This window comes from Odontesthes bonariensis, chromosome 9, assembly GCF_027942865.1.
Source record: "Odontesthes bonariensis isolate fOdoBon6 chromosome 9, fOdoBon6.hap1, whole genome shotgun sequence".
Lineage (NCBI taxonomy): Eukaryota > Metazoa > Chordata > Actinopteri > Atheriniformes > Atherinopsidae > Odontesthes > Odontesthes bonariensis.
In genome coordinates this window covers 15,069,912-15,085,136 of record NC_134514.1, presented here as the reverse complement: position 1 = coordinate 15,085,136, position 15,225 = coordinate 15,069,912, and the positions used below count along the sequence as shown (strand labels likewise).

The window sequence follows — 15,225 nt, the reverse complement described above, 5'->3', positions numbered from 1 at the left end:
GCAAGTCCATTTTCTCCTTCTGCGTGTGTCTGAAAAGTACGTCCAGGATGTCAATGTCATGGCTCAGGCCCTTGTTTTCATTTTGCAGTTTGTCGACATCTTCGCAAAGCATGTTGAGGTCCTCAATGTCTTTTTGCAGGGTCTCGTTTTTACATTGAAGGATGTTGGCATTTTTGCGGAGGGCCTCGTTCTCAGTGAGCAACATCTCGTTTTGGATCTGCAGAAGGCTTCATTCTCGTTCAAGAGAGCCTCTAGATGGGCGCCCTGTGTTGACTTATTATATGTCTGTCAATACAAATGTATATTCCAAGAAACAAAGTTTTTGCTGTTGTACACACTGGGAATTACAAGCTTTAACTCAAGTAGATTGATATATGCACTATTAATTCTTCCAATTAATACTATCCTTCCTTGTCCAATGCTTCGTGGAAAATGTGTTTTCGATAAAAACTCTGGATAAGGATAATGATGTGTGGAGATTGAAGCCTTTATGACATTGCATGGTAGCAAAAGTAAAATTATTCTTCCAAGGACAAATAATGTGTTGGATATCTGAAATTAGTATTTGAAAGGAATGAATTGATGTGTATCTGCGCTGCACATCCAGCATTAGCACTGATAATGATCACTTAGACTTTCTAAAGATTTTAAAGTATCTTGAATTTGGTTTTGACAAGTGCAAACTAAGTTAAAGACATCTTAAAATGTCATTTCTACTAATAAAGAATGTTATTGTGGAAAAACTGCACCTACGGTTCTGATTAGTACCACTGTAATTTTGACCACAAGTCTTTAAGGAACAGTAATATTGGATATTATTGGAGTTTGTGGAGCTGTTTTTCCTGTCATTTGGAGACATCAATGATAGTATTTGTCTGTTGTTTTTCCAGAGTTACCTTGTGAAAGAGAAGACAAATGTTCCCATTTGGATGAAAGAATGATGCCTTTGATGTGAAAACTGTGGATTCAGGGATAAAAACCTTTTTTTTTTTTGGGGGGGGGGGGGGGGGGTTTCCCCTTTTGGTGCCTCCTATATTTTGTGTAATGTAATTTACACTTGAGCTCTGAACATTCCATCCATTCACTTCTATGGGATTTTTTTCTTTCCCAATAAATTGTCCATTATATCCGAACAGGAGCACCAAAAGGTTCAAACCATTTATTTGAGAAGTATGGGGGTTGGGGATTTCTGTGTGCGTGGGTGTCTCAGTGAGTACTGAATGAGCTACGGTGAGTGGGGGAAACCTGGCAACTGTCCAGTATTACAGTGGTTTCTGGGCTTTGTTTAGGATGTTGCGTAGCAACAGTCCTTTGCTTAGCGGACTGTTTCCCACGACTATAACCTCCTCCCTTCTTCTACTTCATGCCCCCCCAATTCTTTCTCATCGCCATGTCTCATCTTTTAGAAAGCTGCCAGTGTCTGCACTTTGATGATGACCAAAGAATAATTTCCTTTTCGTCCAGCCATTCATCTTAAAATAGAGATCCAACTCAAAATGGAACAAAATGGTGTTGTTACATTAGCAGCGTCTTTAGGAGATAAATGAAGCAGAGTGGATTAATTGGGCCTGGTCAGGACAGGTTACTACCTGTCCTCTGTAACGTCGGTTACTACTAAGAATAGTTTTCAATAGATCAAGCAACTTAACATTTTTGATCATTCAAGTCTACCATAAACTGTCTCAAAGTCACCCAAGGAAATAATCTTCAAAATGCTTATTTTGACAAACAGTCAGCCAAGCCAGTCAATTCATTCAATAAGTTGATCATTTTAGTTCACCTTCTCAGAGTTTTGTGAAATTCATTTTGGTAGTTTCTGTGCAATCTTGCTGACAAACAGCACTGAACACAGACAGCAGGGCCGAGGTGGAGAAGTAGCAGACAACCTCCACATCGATTCAAATTCTATGTTTAGGTGTTTTTTATATGTAATTTCATTGCCTCATATTGTGAATTTCAGCGGGAAAGATGCTGAATTGTGGGTGGGGCCTGACAGGTCATTGGAGCAGACCAATCAGAGCAAATCAGGTTATCTGGTAGGAAAGCAACCCTGTCTGTATTCTGTTTTTAGAGAAAACTGAGGAGGCAAAGGTCTCTCACGTATCATGGGATCTTTAAGAGGCTAACTGTGTAGATGACACAGTGTGCGTGACTGTCACATTATCTAGGTTTGTATTTAAAAAAAGGACATGGTAGTCAGCTGATTAGATTTTCGCTGTCACCGGTCAGACCATAACTTTTATGGTCAGGATTTCTCTGTTAATAAGTGAAAGAGCCGAGAAAGTAAGAAAGCTGCGTACACCTGCCCGTATTGTTCACTTCACCACTGACTTTAAGTGCTGATCATGTGAAGTCCAAATGTGAAATTCCACACATTCTGACTGCAGGCGGGTCTGTTTTTTTGGAAATGATACTGTGGGAATCACCTTTTCTGGTTTTGTCAGTGCGGGAGATGCTGCTTTCACTTCCACTTGTTGACCTTTAAGCTGTTGCCGTACCTGTGTCTGTGTTATCCTGTTTCAAAGTCTCAGAAGCAACCATATAAAAGGGTGAGCTTTGAACTTAACAGTGGTGTAACACATCAAAAATTATCACAGATGGCTGGACTGGAGATGGCACAGGGACACACTGTGTAGCTTTTCTCTGACCGTCTTTTAAATTGTAACCCCCCCCACCCCTCATTCTCTTTCTATGTCCTCTTCCTTTCTGTGAGTCTTTTTGTTCAGTGTTTGCATGTCTTCCCCGTGACCTTGCTGCTTTATCCAGTCCAGCCTCAGCGAACAGCATGTCTCTGTTAGTGGAACAGAGCGGCTACAGAGGTCTGCAGCAAAACAGAACTGTTAGTCAGATATGCAGCTTCAACACAAAGCAGGACACATTACATAAAAGCACAACTCCAGAGGAGGGAGTCTGTGCTTCTTTTGCACGTTGCATTGTTTTTGGTTTCTCTTCCTCTTGTCTGCTTTCGTTGGTGAGATAATGTGAACGTTGCAGATGGGAATCGTTCCCTCAGCCTGGGAATTTCCCTGACTGCTTCATTCCGAGCAGAGATAGGCCGTGTGTTTGCCTGAGAAGTAGGAATCGCACCCAAATAGTGTGCTGAAACAAGAGATGAATAAAGTAAACAACACCGATATGAGGGAAGATAAAGAGATGAAACAGGAATGAGATGAAAGCCAGTGGCTTGGAGCTGACTTTAAGTTGTCAGAGGAAGGAAGGAAGGTTGGAGAGAGACTGTCGTCACTCTTTATCTGCTTGTGCTTCACACTCCGGCAGCGAGACCGTCTTCTACTCAGAGGTGAAACGCAAACCTTCAACAATGGATTTATGGTTCTTGGCATTCTCTTGTTTCTTTGGATAAATGGTTTAAGTCAGCGGAAGCTTTACTACAATGAATAGACTGATCCTGCTCAGGCCTGTTGTTATTTAGAGGGGAAGAGGGCAAGCACCTGCTATTTAAGCACATACCTCACAAGCCAAAGTATGTCTCACACATATGTTCTCTGCTAATGCCTGTGCTCAATATATTGGATCCACGATCCAAGTATTTCAGCTGTTTTGACGTGGGAAGGCGACTGTCATGATTGCGTGTGTTGTATGCGCACATGTGTCTGACTGTTGGCATGAATGTCCAGCTGTCAAGGGCAACAACTAACAGCTGCTTTCCCCACAGAGCAGCTCCAGTGAATGTGAAGAATTTACACATTTAGAGCTGATAAGTAACCCAGAACATTGTTACAGAATTATTCTTACCCATGCCAAAATTTGATTTGAAGTGTAATTTCACAAAAGCAGTGTTTATTCTGGCTGGAAATAACATAAACATGAGATCATTCAGACTTAAGAGATGTCAATGAGACATTTTAAACTATTTCTATGTCTCTACATCTGTATAAGAATGGAGTGACCCTTTCTCGGCACCACATTTCTGGAGGAAAACAACATCAAGCACATTCCAGCAAGACCATCATCAGAAATGCAGAACTGGCCTGAGGGGTTGTCATAAAAAAGGCAAATTAGCAGTTGTAAAAACTTTTTGACTGCAGTGTTCGCAAAGTTGTCTGACGGAGGGTTTGAATCATTTTAGACACAGAAATAGTTACAATCTAAAATCTAGAACACACTTTCTTTCTAAATTTTGTCAGTTTATGCAGGTCACCACAAAGCAAAATTAAACTGAGGTTCGAGTAATTTGGGTTTAATTGCCCTTTTCTGAATATTTAAAGATTGACTTCACTGGTAAGTGACTATTTTCCTTCTGGATATACCAGAGGTGATAGGTCTGATAGATATCGATAGACTGCAAAAATTCATCAGTCAAATCCAAAGTTTGCACTTTGCCAGTTATTGGAATGTGGGCCTCCTAAATTAATGAGTTTATTCACAGTACTGCTTAGTGAAGCCTACAGAGATTTTCTTTCATTATGTTAGTCACTGAGGAATGACGTGGTGCAATATTTCACAGCCTTTGTGGCCTGCAAAGGATAAGGACATTAGGAACACAATAATGAGGTCTGAGTCATTGGTCTTGTGTGTGGAGGTCCATTTGAGGCCTGTGCGAGGACACACAGCCACCTCTCGCAGTCATTGATTGGGCTGTGCATGGAGCAGTCGAGCATCGCTGAGGGTCTCCATAAACCCCCTCTGGTTAATTTCCTGAACCCCCCCCCCCCCGCCCGCCTCATCCCTCATCCCTTCATCCCTTCCTTTGTTGCTCTTCCTAAATCCTTCAGAGCAGGTGAGATGAGATGTGGTTTCAGAGAATCTGATATGTGCGACTCCACCCACTTTGTTTCCCATGAAACTTGCACAAGAGAAAGCAAGAAAGCAAAAGCAGGTCTGTCCTCTTCTGAGAATCAGCCTTTGTGCTTGTTCTCCTCAGTTCTCTCAGGCTGAAAACACACCTCCGTTCTCTCTCTGACTGAGGACAGAGATAGGGGAGGGAACTCAAAACCTGCTAGGCAACAAACTCATTTATTTGCGTCAACAGTCTGCAATGTTTTGTTCTTTCCAGCTTCAGGTGTTGTCAAACAGTAGTTGAATATTAAGCTCCTTCAAGCATAAATTAAGTGGCAGGCACCACCTGCAGGTTGAGTTTTGGGGGTTGAAGTAAAGCTAGATTGAAGTGGCAGGAAAGTTTATTAAAATATATTGTGTGACTTCTCATGTGCTTTTAGGAATGAGCGAGCTCGATGGATCAGTGCTCTGGGCCAGAATGTGAACAATAAGAAGAGTCAGGACAGACCTGGTAAGTTGCCACGAACACTCGGTCACTCCCTGCACTCTGTAGTGAGCCTATTGCACCACTTTGTGGTTATACAGTGTTACTGTAAGCTTTTTTTTTTTGTTTGTTTCTACTTATTGACTTCAAAATAAATTACTTTTTAATTAAGAGATTCATCTGAGCTAATTCATGGAAGTGTGTCTCTGTTCTACCAGAAGTCGACCAGTTGGAGGTGATCAGAACTTACACAGCTAAGCAGCCTGATGAGTTGTCTCTGCAGGTGGCTGATGTGGTGCTGGTCTCCCAGTTTGTAGAAGACGGTACGTCAAGCCTTCCGTTTTTCTCATCCTGTGGCTGCACTCACCGTCTTTAATATTCCTCTTATTTTCTCAATCACTTCCTTTCATCATGCACTTTAATCTGTTCTCTTCTCCTTTCACTGTGTATCTCTTTCACATAATGGGCCTGATGTGTGCTTGAAGTTTTACATCTTTTCAAAAGCATGCAAAGGTCATTTCACTTTTGGTGACCATAGCAACTAGCTTTCATGTTGCACACGGCATCAAAACAACCAGACTAGACTAAAGGCAACCCACGGTTCATATTCTGCTTTTCACGTGAATGTCGTTTTCTCCTCCAAGGCTGGTATGAAGGCGAGCGACTGCGCGATGGTGAGAGGGGATGGTTCCCGGCAGAGTGCGCCGAACGAATCACTTGCAAGGCCACCATTGAACGCAACATGCAGAGGATGAATCGCCTGCAGGGACTAGAGACTAATGTGTGACAGGATGATAAGCTGGCTGCTTTAAACCGCAGAAGGATTTTCCAAACTGACACGGACCCCTTTTACACACCAGTGACCTGCCTTTTTAAGCATTGAACCCTGACAGCTGAGTTTGGTGGCAGCATCAGCAACCTGCCAGTTGAAGACACATGGCTGCCGGATCCTTACGGTGGGATAAAGATGAAGCCATTATCCAGGTCAGCGTCCACGAAACATCAGGCCCCTGTGTTGGCTTTCAGACTGTTTCCAACAAACTCAAAGGCGGAACAGATTTCCTTAATTGGTGATTGGTCCCTGTGTGGGTGGGGTGGCTTAACAGTGGGATCTGTCACGCTGATTAATTCCTTGGCTGTTTGGAAAACTTCACACCCACAGCCAAACCCACTGCTTTCAACACCCTGCCACATAACTGTTGGTGTGGAATTTATACATGTTATTTTTCAAATGTATTCTTTTATAAGTGGTGTGGAATGAGAACAGCTCCACTGCAGGAGGTAAAGTAGACCAATTAGTGGGAAATCGACAGCAGCCTGGTGAGCGCTGTTAATGAGGCTCAGCCCATGTGACGAAGAGCTTCACCAGTAACAACATGACTTATGAAGATACTGATTGCGAAAGCGATAATAAGGCAAGATGGTGCGTTTTGCAGCTTCTTTACAGTGTACAAACTCCTATGTTGTATTCTGAGCCTCAAAATATATGTATACAGTATATATGAAAGCTACTTGTCTGAAATCTGAGGCACTTTGTATAAATGTAACAATCATAACTGATTGGACAACGTTATAAATTACAGTCATCAAGGAGGAGCGATCGCTTATGTCATCCATGGGTTAAGGAGAAGGGCCAAGTATCTGTCCTCTATCCTGCCGTTTGTCACCGGCTAATGTAGCCATCATGAATCAGACTTTACATTTGTGTCACAAGTACGATTACTCTCCCCATCCACACAGTGATTCGGACAGCCAGAAATATAACACACTTGACGCCAGCCAAAGGTGGCTACGTATAAACACCCCTTTAAGGATTTATATTTCTGATGCTGTAGAAATTAATGTGTGTGCGCTGATGGGGAGATGGCAAGAGCCGAGCAGCCCTGCCTGGCTCTGCTTTTAAGGTGATTGTCCACTGTGAGTCCTCTTTTCAGCGTTGCCCGGCTAAAGGAAATAAATGACTTGGCTAGAGGATGCTGATAACACCATCTATCAAGCCCACTGCCCTGGAAGCCACTCAGATGATAACCAAAACTGTTGACCGACGCAAACTGAGGTCTGGCAGGAGAAGGCAGGGCACTCATCTGGATGGACACCGAGTCTCCAGACTCGACTTTGCATTTGTACTCAGGGAAACTGGGCAAGATGAATCCACACACTGATGCTTGAACTGATTTTTGTTGCAATGATTTCTTCTTCTTGCGACCATTGTAAATCATTTATGTATATGTAAATATGTAAAACAGACATAAATGCAACCTGTATGTTTTGGTAAATACAGATTTATACTGAAAAAAAAAAATTATATTTTAATCAGCCTTTAATAAAAGCTAAATCACTCGGAGTCTATCTTGAGTTCTGAATGATGATTCTTTCTGGGAGATTATTCCTATAGTGACATTTGAGATGATAAATTAATCATTCAAGTGCAGACTAATCAGAGCCATTAGCTCAATGCAACAGCAGATGTTACCCAGGTGGTCTCTCAAATATCAGAACAAATTTGGTTCTCCAGTCCCAGAACAGATTATGTCTACGGTCATAAAGGTGGCAACATTTCAGGGTGAAATTATGGCTATGGCTTGACAGCTAAAGCTATTAAAGTAGATTAAGCTAAGCAATAACATTTTACTTACTCTTTATTGCACAAGCCATTAAGTGGTTACTTGAGAAACAAAAAAAAAAAAAAAAAAACTTATCCAAACCAGAATTAAACAAAACAGCTACTAAGTGTATTTAAAGATGGATTGGTCCTTGCAAAATAAATTGTAAAAAAGAGAAAAAAAAAAGGGACTGGTTCATGTGCAGAACATTTTCATTTTTCAGTGCACTGGCCCTCTGCGTTTGGCCTTCAGCAGCACCCAGAGACCACTAAATTTTAAACCAAGCTGAGGCCAGCTGGTTATCATAAATATTCCAACTAACCCCTGTGTCCACGGATGCAGCCACTCATCACCAAAGCTCCTTTCTACATTGAAATGCCTGGCCACTTCTAATCATCGTCGTCGTCGTCGTCGTCATCGAAGTAAACGTGCTGTCCTCTCGGGGCAGATGCCCATGTCCTGCCATAGCCCTGACTGCTGCCAGAAGGCTTCTCCTGGGTAGTGATGAGGTCTATGATGGCTGTGATGACAGCACAGTCTTTAGACTGACGGTTTTCCCAGTCCACAGGAGCTGGATTACTGATTTTCTCCTGTAACAGGGAATCCAGCTCTTTCTTTAAACTCTGTGGAACACACATGAAAGACAGGTTTGACAAAGAAGAATTCAGGGCAGTGTAGTTGTCGTCAGTGTGTTGAGTGTGCGTCGCTGCACCTTGACAAGGTGAGCGATGCGTGCTGGTGATCTGAAGACGATCCACTGGTCCACTGCGATGGTCTCCTGGCCCTCGTCTTTCTGGATAGTGATGTCTCCTCCAAAGAAGAGCAGCGAGAACGGGGACACCTCAGTGCAGTCGTACAGGAAGATCTGAGGGGTGGACAGAGATGTCGCTAGCACACAATAACAGGAGCATTACAACCGATCAACACGTTCAGTGACAGGGAGCAGCATCATTATGACACATTGCGTCCAACAGCTTTTCTGTGGTGTGGGCTGAAAGTGTCCCATTAGTGAAGAGAGCCCGTGCCAGTTTGAAATGTGTTTCAGTGCCTCCAGTGTTAGCAGATATGTCATCTTGCCCCGTCTGTGAATCTCGCTAATGTGTTACACTCTTTTCCATCCATTTGCAGCGCTTAACTGACAGCTGCTTATGTAGAGCAGTTTGCCTAAATCGGACCCAGAATGAAATGACTGAAAAATCCGAATACCAGACGTGGCACTCAACAGGGTTGAGCAAGTTATCAGGTTTTACTTACAATTACAAACGTAGCCTCCGACAATTCCGAAAATGAGAGAATTGATTAAAATGAGTAATTGTGCTGAATCTTGTTTAACAACAGTGCTTCTGTTTTGTTTTGTGTTGCAAATCCGGCACAGTTATTTCCCTTTCAGTGGTGCCTTAAAGCTCAAACCTTCCCTGCCAGGCCGTGGCAAGTTGAATCAGCAAGAACCAAGATGATGTGAAGAGAGCCTTTGGCCGTCAAGTCGGACGACTCCCTTAAACTCCCATTTTTTTTTTAAGATAAGTAAATGTATCTTTAATTATGTTAAGTAATAATGAGGTCAGGATTGTAAAACAAATTTAAAAATCATGACTATGGTTTTGCTATAAACGAGTAGCCCTAAAAAAAATAGCTTGACTGTAATTCGAGTCAATAAAATCTTATTTAAATAGATCCCCTGTCCAACAACAAGCCATCTCAGGGCACTTTACATAGAGAGAAACTACATTTTCAATTAGAGCACGCACCTGCAGACACGAACCTATTTCAGCCTTCAAGGAAGTGTTGAAAATTAGTGCGAAATGTTGGAGTGGCATGGAGAACAGAATTCAAAGGAAGGAGAGCATAGGGACAACTGCTTTTATCCCACGTGTAATGTAACAGAACACCACAGGCAAGTGCGTCAGAGAAGATAAAGTTTAACGTCATCTGCAACTTTCATTCTATTTTTTCCTTTCTACAGCCTCGGCCTTCAGCTTTATCTCTTCCAGCAAACAAATAGCCTTGACCAAAAAAAAAAAAAAAAAAAAAAAAGGAATGCGCAGGTGAAAAAAACAAGTGTGTCATTTAAATGTCGCAAAAATTATGATTAAATGCAGCAAAACACTTTCATCCATCAAGACAAATGGAGCACAATGAGAGACAAAGGCAGAGGCAGCAATCTGAGAAGACATGAAAGGTGTTTTCCCACAGAATGGAAGGGCTCACGTAAGAAGAAGCACAGAAAGAACAAAGACAGAGTGAAGGGAGGAGAAACTAAGAGTGTGAAGAGGGGTGGAAAAAAAAGAAAGAGGGAGAGAGAGAGCAGCAGTCAGGAAACAGCACTGACCAGCGTGCTCCCTGACCACCACCTCTTGCATTGTGTCGGGAAGCTTTGAAGCACAAGAGCCTTTGAGAGGCAGTTGAAAGGCAGCGTTTTAATCAAATATTCATCAAGTGTAACGCACGTGTGGCACTGCTGCCAACCTTTAGCCACCGGTGCTTTATGTCTACTCACAGTTACCCGTCACTGGGGCACGTGCAAAATCACAAAGACACGAATCAACACGTACTGATGTAAAAGCACACATTCAGCAGTGTCAAAACATAGCAGAACCTCCCAAGTCCTATCGCTTACTCACACTGCTCGTTCTCATCTTCAGGTGGTAAATGAGCCACGTGTAGTTGAATTCCTTCTCTTCAGCATTGACAGATTTCGGGTGGATACACACCTTTCCATCAGCCTGGGTGTACACCTTCACCCTGAGAAAGATGAGATGTTAGAAATTTGAAATTAAGACCAAAAAGAATGTGGATACATGCTACTTAAACTTGGTTTCTTACTAGAAAAGTGATATATTTGGACAGGATTTCATGAAGGGATCGTGGGTCATATAGCTTTGGTTATTTCTAGACTTCACCAATATCTCCTCATCCATTTGAGATATATATATATATATATATATATATATTATGCTCCCTTTGTGAGAGTCTGCGTATTGTATATATTGTGTGTCCAACTGTGTGGGGAAAAAAAAACAAAAAAAAAACAGAATAAATTTATTTAAAATCACTGAGAGTAGTTCCAGAAATAATCCTTTAGATGCGTTTCGCTTGTTAATATAATTCACTTTGAATGTCCCCTGTCATCCTGCCACTGGGGGAGGAGAGAAATTTAAGAAAAATTTTAATTCAGTCTGCAAATCATCTCTAACATCAAAGTAACACCATGTTCCAAGCTCGCGTGTCAGAGACAGAACCTGCTGCTTGACTGCTGAGAACAAGCTGCACGTACCAGAGAGCCGTCTGATTTAGTAGCAAACAAAAAGTGCTTACTTAAGCTGCGATTTTATTCAAATCTGCACCGTTGTATTGTGGATGGGATATCTTGTGACTGACTTATTGTCACATCTGTTGAGAATTACATATGCAGAGGAGATGACCCAGTGGAAACCAATGTGCATCTGGGCCTGCAACTGTCACTAAGACGGATAGACAAAAGCAAAAGCCCAACTGTCAGAGAAAGTGTCTGTTCCCCTGCTGTACAAGTCTATCTTTTGCACACAGGTCACAGCTGCTGCCGATGACAGCTGCCTTTGGGCGATTTCATGATGAGTGCATTGATCTTGAGCTCCAAAAGTGCCTCTGTTTTTGACACTTTTCCGAACACGGTCTCTGCACAGCCGCAGGTAAGTGTCGCGGGACACTTACAGAACTCTTACATGAGAGGTCTGATGAATGATTGCATTGCGAGGGCCAAATGTCTGTCTAGAGCAGAGATGTCAAACTCTGGTCCTCGAGGGCCGCTGTCCTGCAGGTTTTAGCCCTGTTCCCTGCTTCAACACGCCTGATTCAGATTCAAAAGTTTGTTCAATTCTGAACAAACCAGCTAACGAGACATCGAACTGAATCAGGGCTGAGTTCAGCATCCCCGGTGAAGAGCAATAAGAATGATTGTGCACTTCTCTATCATGTGCAGTGCAGTCCCTTTGTGGACGAGCAGACTCACCCGGGCCTCTTTTTGCTGTGAGACGGTCTGATCATAGCCACCTTAGGGTACAGCCCTGCTACAATCACCGCCTTGATGAGCTTCTCATTGTCTGAGGAAAAAAATTTAAAAGTTAGAGAAAGAGCTAATGAGCACTGCTTCTCAGAGTTGCCAGATTCACAAAAAATGAACGGACAGAAAGTCTCCTGTTAGTTACCAGAGTTGATATTAGATTTTGGGTCTTTCGGGTCCTTGCTGCTGACAAAGCCTGCATGCATGAGATGTTCAGCAAACTGGCCCTTCATGTTGTGGAGCATCTGAATGATAAAAAGGACGAATTACTTCTGAAAAAAAGCTCCATGTCCTTAACTTACCAGACAAAAATCAAACTAAAGGTACAATCGTACTTCTCTTCTCAAAGCAAAACATTTGCAATCAGCCTGACTCACCTGGAGTGTGTTGGCAGACAGGAAGTTGTCCCAGCAGTACTCCCTCTCATACCTGGCACCACGCCGTTTAGCTTCCTCCCAGCCCTGGCCAGTCAATGCATGATAAATTAAGATAGAATCAATTCATACAGAAAAACAGTGAGGAGAGAAAAGCCAGGGTCATAGTTACCTGGAAGGCATTGACAATAGTGAGATGGTCACTCTTGGAGTTCCTGGACAGGGTTTTTCTTCTCATATCTGCCATCTTTTCTTTACCCTTATGGACCAGATGAAAAAAATTTAGTGTGCAAGACATGAAAACTCAGAAGGTAGGGCTGCAATGTGTTGAATTGTCTGTGTGTGTGTGTCACTGCCAATGTATGCTTTCATGTCTGTGAGCTCAGTGCTCTACCAGGGGTATGAAGAAAGGGTCTTTGAAGCTGAGGGAAGCAGCAATGATGAGTATGGGGTCGAGGCATCCCAACAATGCTCCAAACAGGATGAGTTTGCCAATGTGAGGCTCCACGGGCAGACGGGCCAGGTGGACACCCAGCGCTGTCAGATTCTCTGTGTGGTCCAGGGCGTTCTAACACAACATGGTCACAATATCCAGGAGAAAAGGACAAGTTTTTTGGTCATCTTCGGCTCAGTGTACTGTGCATTTAATCATATCCACAAGAAAGGAAAGGACTAGCCCATAATTCAAGAAGGTTCAAAAAGTTTTTGTCAGCATAGCAACGGCTTGAAAAAGTGAAGACGCATGGAGTCCATTCGAATTTCTTGGCTTTAAACGAGAAGCCATATATTAATCACAAGGTTATAAAGAGCTTACTGCAGAAAAGTTTTATTGTCGTTCAATTTTATTTCATCTTTCACTTGATCTTAATCCACAAGATGGCCAGCTAAAGAACACCCTCCTTGGAGTGAGTAGACTTGGGAATAATTGTTCCTGATATCACACCTTGAAACTATTCACTCGGGTCAAGAGAGGCCTGTTGTACTTAAGGTAGAAAAGTCACCTTCTTAAAACGGAGACAGTAATGCCATTCTTAAGACCAAGGGTAGCGTGTTTAAGAACAGTTTTTAAAATGTGGGTATATCTGCTACAGCAAGCCAATGAAATCCTTTCCCACTGTCAGAAGTAGTGTTTTTACTGGTGTGGTCACAGAACCAGCCCAGTAACTAGCACCACCTCCCTGGGGACTAGCATATATGTATGTGTGTGTGTGTGTGTGTGTGTATATGTGTGTGTATATATATATATATATATATATATATATATATATATATATATATATTCTCTTTTTGAAAAATCTTTAAACTAAAAATGTTTAACTTTAGAAATCAGCAGGCTCTTGGTTTGTGAGAGTTTTTTGTCTTTATAGGTGCTCTCACAGCATTACTGCAAGTTTTCAGGATCTGTAAGGGGCAATCTATGCCATCTTCTGACAATTCATGAAGCAAAACAATAACTGAGAAATAGCTCAGCTCAATCGCTAAATTGCTCAACCATTAGTCACATTTAATCATTTGCTCAAAGTAGTTCTAAAACCCAAGCTCATTTTCTTTAAAAAAGTGACCTGGACTCTCTCCTACCAGATCTGTGAGGTTCTTGATGGCAAGGTTGACAGCCTTCTCAGTGGGAGGGTCCAAGGCTTTCTCCAGGAATCGACTTATGAATCCAAGCTTCAATATCTAGATGGTGTACATGACATTTCACACTGAACAACAGAAAAAAAAAACAAAAAAAAAAAAAACTGCATAATATTTACCCTAAACCTGTCCAGGAGCTTTTTATCTGTGGAAAACAGATGTAGAAAGATTGACTAGAATTAGCTTTGCGTGTCTTCTTTCAAGCTTGCTGCAGACTGCATAAGGCGTAACTTGTTAATATCACTGTTGACAAGACGGGTGTGATATTATACACGAAGAGTTAACCACCTCCACGTGCTTATACTGGGCGCAGGATAAATGTGAAATATTCTGTGAATATTCAAATTCACTCAGTGCTTTAGTCTCTCCATCAGACAGACTTTTAAATACACTAACCCATAGAGTAAGGAGGCAACCAAATCTCTAATGTATATCTGACAGACTGGGTGATGTCCGTGCATTAGAGAGTCAGCTCAGGGTAAGCATGTTGTTGGTGTTTCTCTCACTTTGTGGCTGGTATGATGCATTAGTCCGCCTCTCACTCACTAGCTTAAAACAAAAAAAAAAAGCCACATTTCACAAACACCCCAATACATTCGACTAAACTGGTGGAAGATGCACAGTAAAACACACAGGTGAGAACTGGAGAGAACAATCACTGCCAACACTAGAACTGAGTGAACTGTGGCTTTTTGTTCCATTAGCAGTGGCTGAAATATTTCTGAGTGGAATATGAGGATTCAAAAAGAGGCAGGTAAAAGGCGGGGGTGGGGGGGGGTAGTAATTTAGAAAGCGGTCAAAGAAGAAAACGGCTATTCGTATGAGAACGAGGCCAAGAGAAGTGATTATATTGTTGTGAAAAAAAAGAGAGAAAGAGCAGGGGAACAAGTGGCATGAGTCAGCCAGGGATGCTTATCCCTTGTTCTCATTAGGCACGAGAGGCTGCAACTCAGCACAGGACCAAAAACACCAGCCAACATCTATCTTTCATTAACCTTAAATCATAGTCTGCCCGTCCTTCTCTCCCTTTCTCCCCAAATACACAACCTTTATCTGCAAGCACAGCTCCTCCAGTGGTGTCCTCATAATTTCAGGTAATTGATAGGCATTCAGCAGGCTGGCCCTGAGCCCGTTGTACAGATGATAGCACTTTCCTGGACGCACTCTGAATATATGCAGAGAAGAAGAGAATTAGGGAGACAGAGGGGTGAAAAAAAAAATAATAATAAAAAAGGTTACATGTTATACCAGTCCTGTGACAAGGGCTTAATTTGAAAAATCAGTGGGAAGAAACTGCACACAGTAAGCAGCTCCTGCTAATTGGGCCTTGTGGCACTTTGATGTCAGAGCTAT

At 42.3% G+C, this 15,225-nt stretch overlaps 2 protein-coding genes across 2 annotated transcripts in view; one reads left to right on the top strand and one right to left on the bottom strand.

Moving 5' to 3' along the window:
* The window catches only part of LOC142388251 (rho guanine nucleotide exchange factor 26-like), a 26,937-nt gene extending 19,372 nt beyond the window's left edge, over positions 1-7,565 (top strand). The window contains exons 13-15 of the mRNA XM_075473292.1: positions 5,178-5,248; positions 5,440-5,544; positions 5,866-7,565. Coding sequence (XP_075329407.1) covers positions 5,178-5,248; positions 5,440-5,544; positions 5,866-6,008 — 319 coding nt within the window. The 3' untranslated portion in view covers positions 6,009-7,565. The remainder of the gene's footprint in view (positions 1-5,177; positions 5,249-5,439; positions 5,545-5,865) is intronic.
* dhx36 (DEAH (Asp-Glu-Ala-His) box polypeptide 36) overlaps positions 7,393-15,225 on the bottom strand; it is a 24,509-nt gene continuing 16,676 nt past the window's right edge. Inside the window, exons 18-27 of the mRNA XM_075473291.1 lie at positions 14,920-15,037; positions 13,816-13,914; positions 12,632-12,805; positions 12,410-12,496; positions 12,241-12,324; positions 12,009-12,108; positions 11,813-11,903; positions 10,446-10,566; positions 8,537-8,689; positions 7,393-8,447 (exon numbers count right to left, since the gene is read on the bottom strand). Coding sequence (XP_075329406.1) covers positions 8,214-8,447; positions 8,537-8,689; positions 10,446-10,566; positions 11,813-11,903; positions 12,009-12,108; positions 12,241-12,324; positions 12,410-12,496; positions 12,632-12,805; positions 13,816-13,914; positions 14,920-15,037 — 1,261 coding nt within the window. The 3' untranslated portion in view covers positions 7,393-8,213. The remainder of the gene's footprint in view (positions 8,448-8,536; positions 8,690-10,445; positions 10,567-11,812; positions 11,904-12,008; positions 12,109-12,240; positions 12,325-12,409; positions 12,497-12,631; positions 12,806-13,815; positions 13,915-14,919; positions 15,038-15,225) is intronic.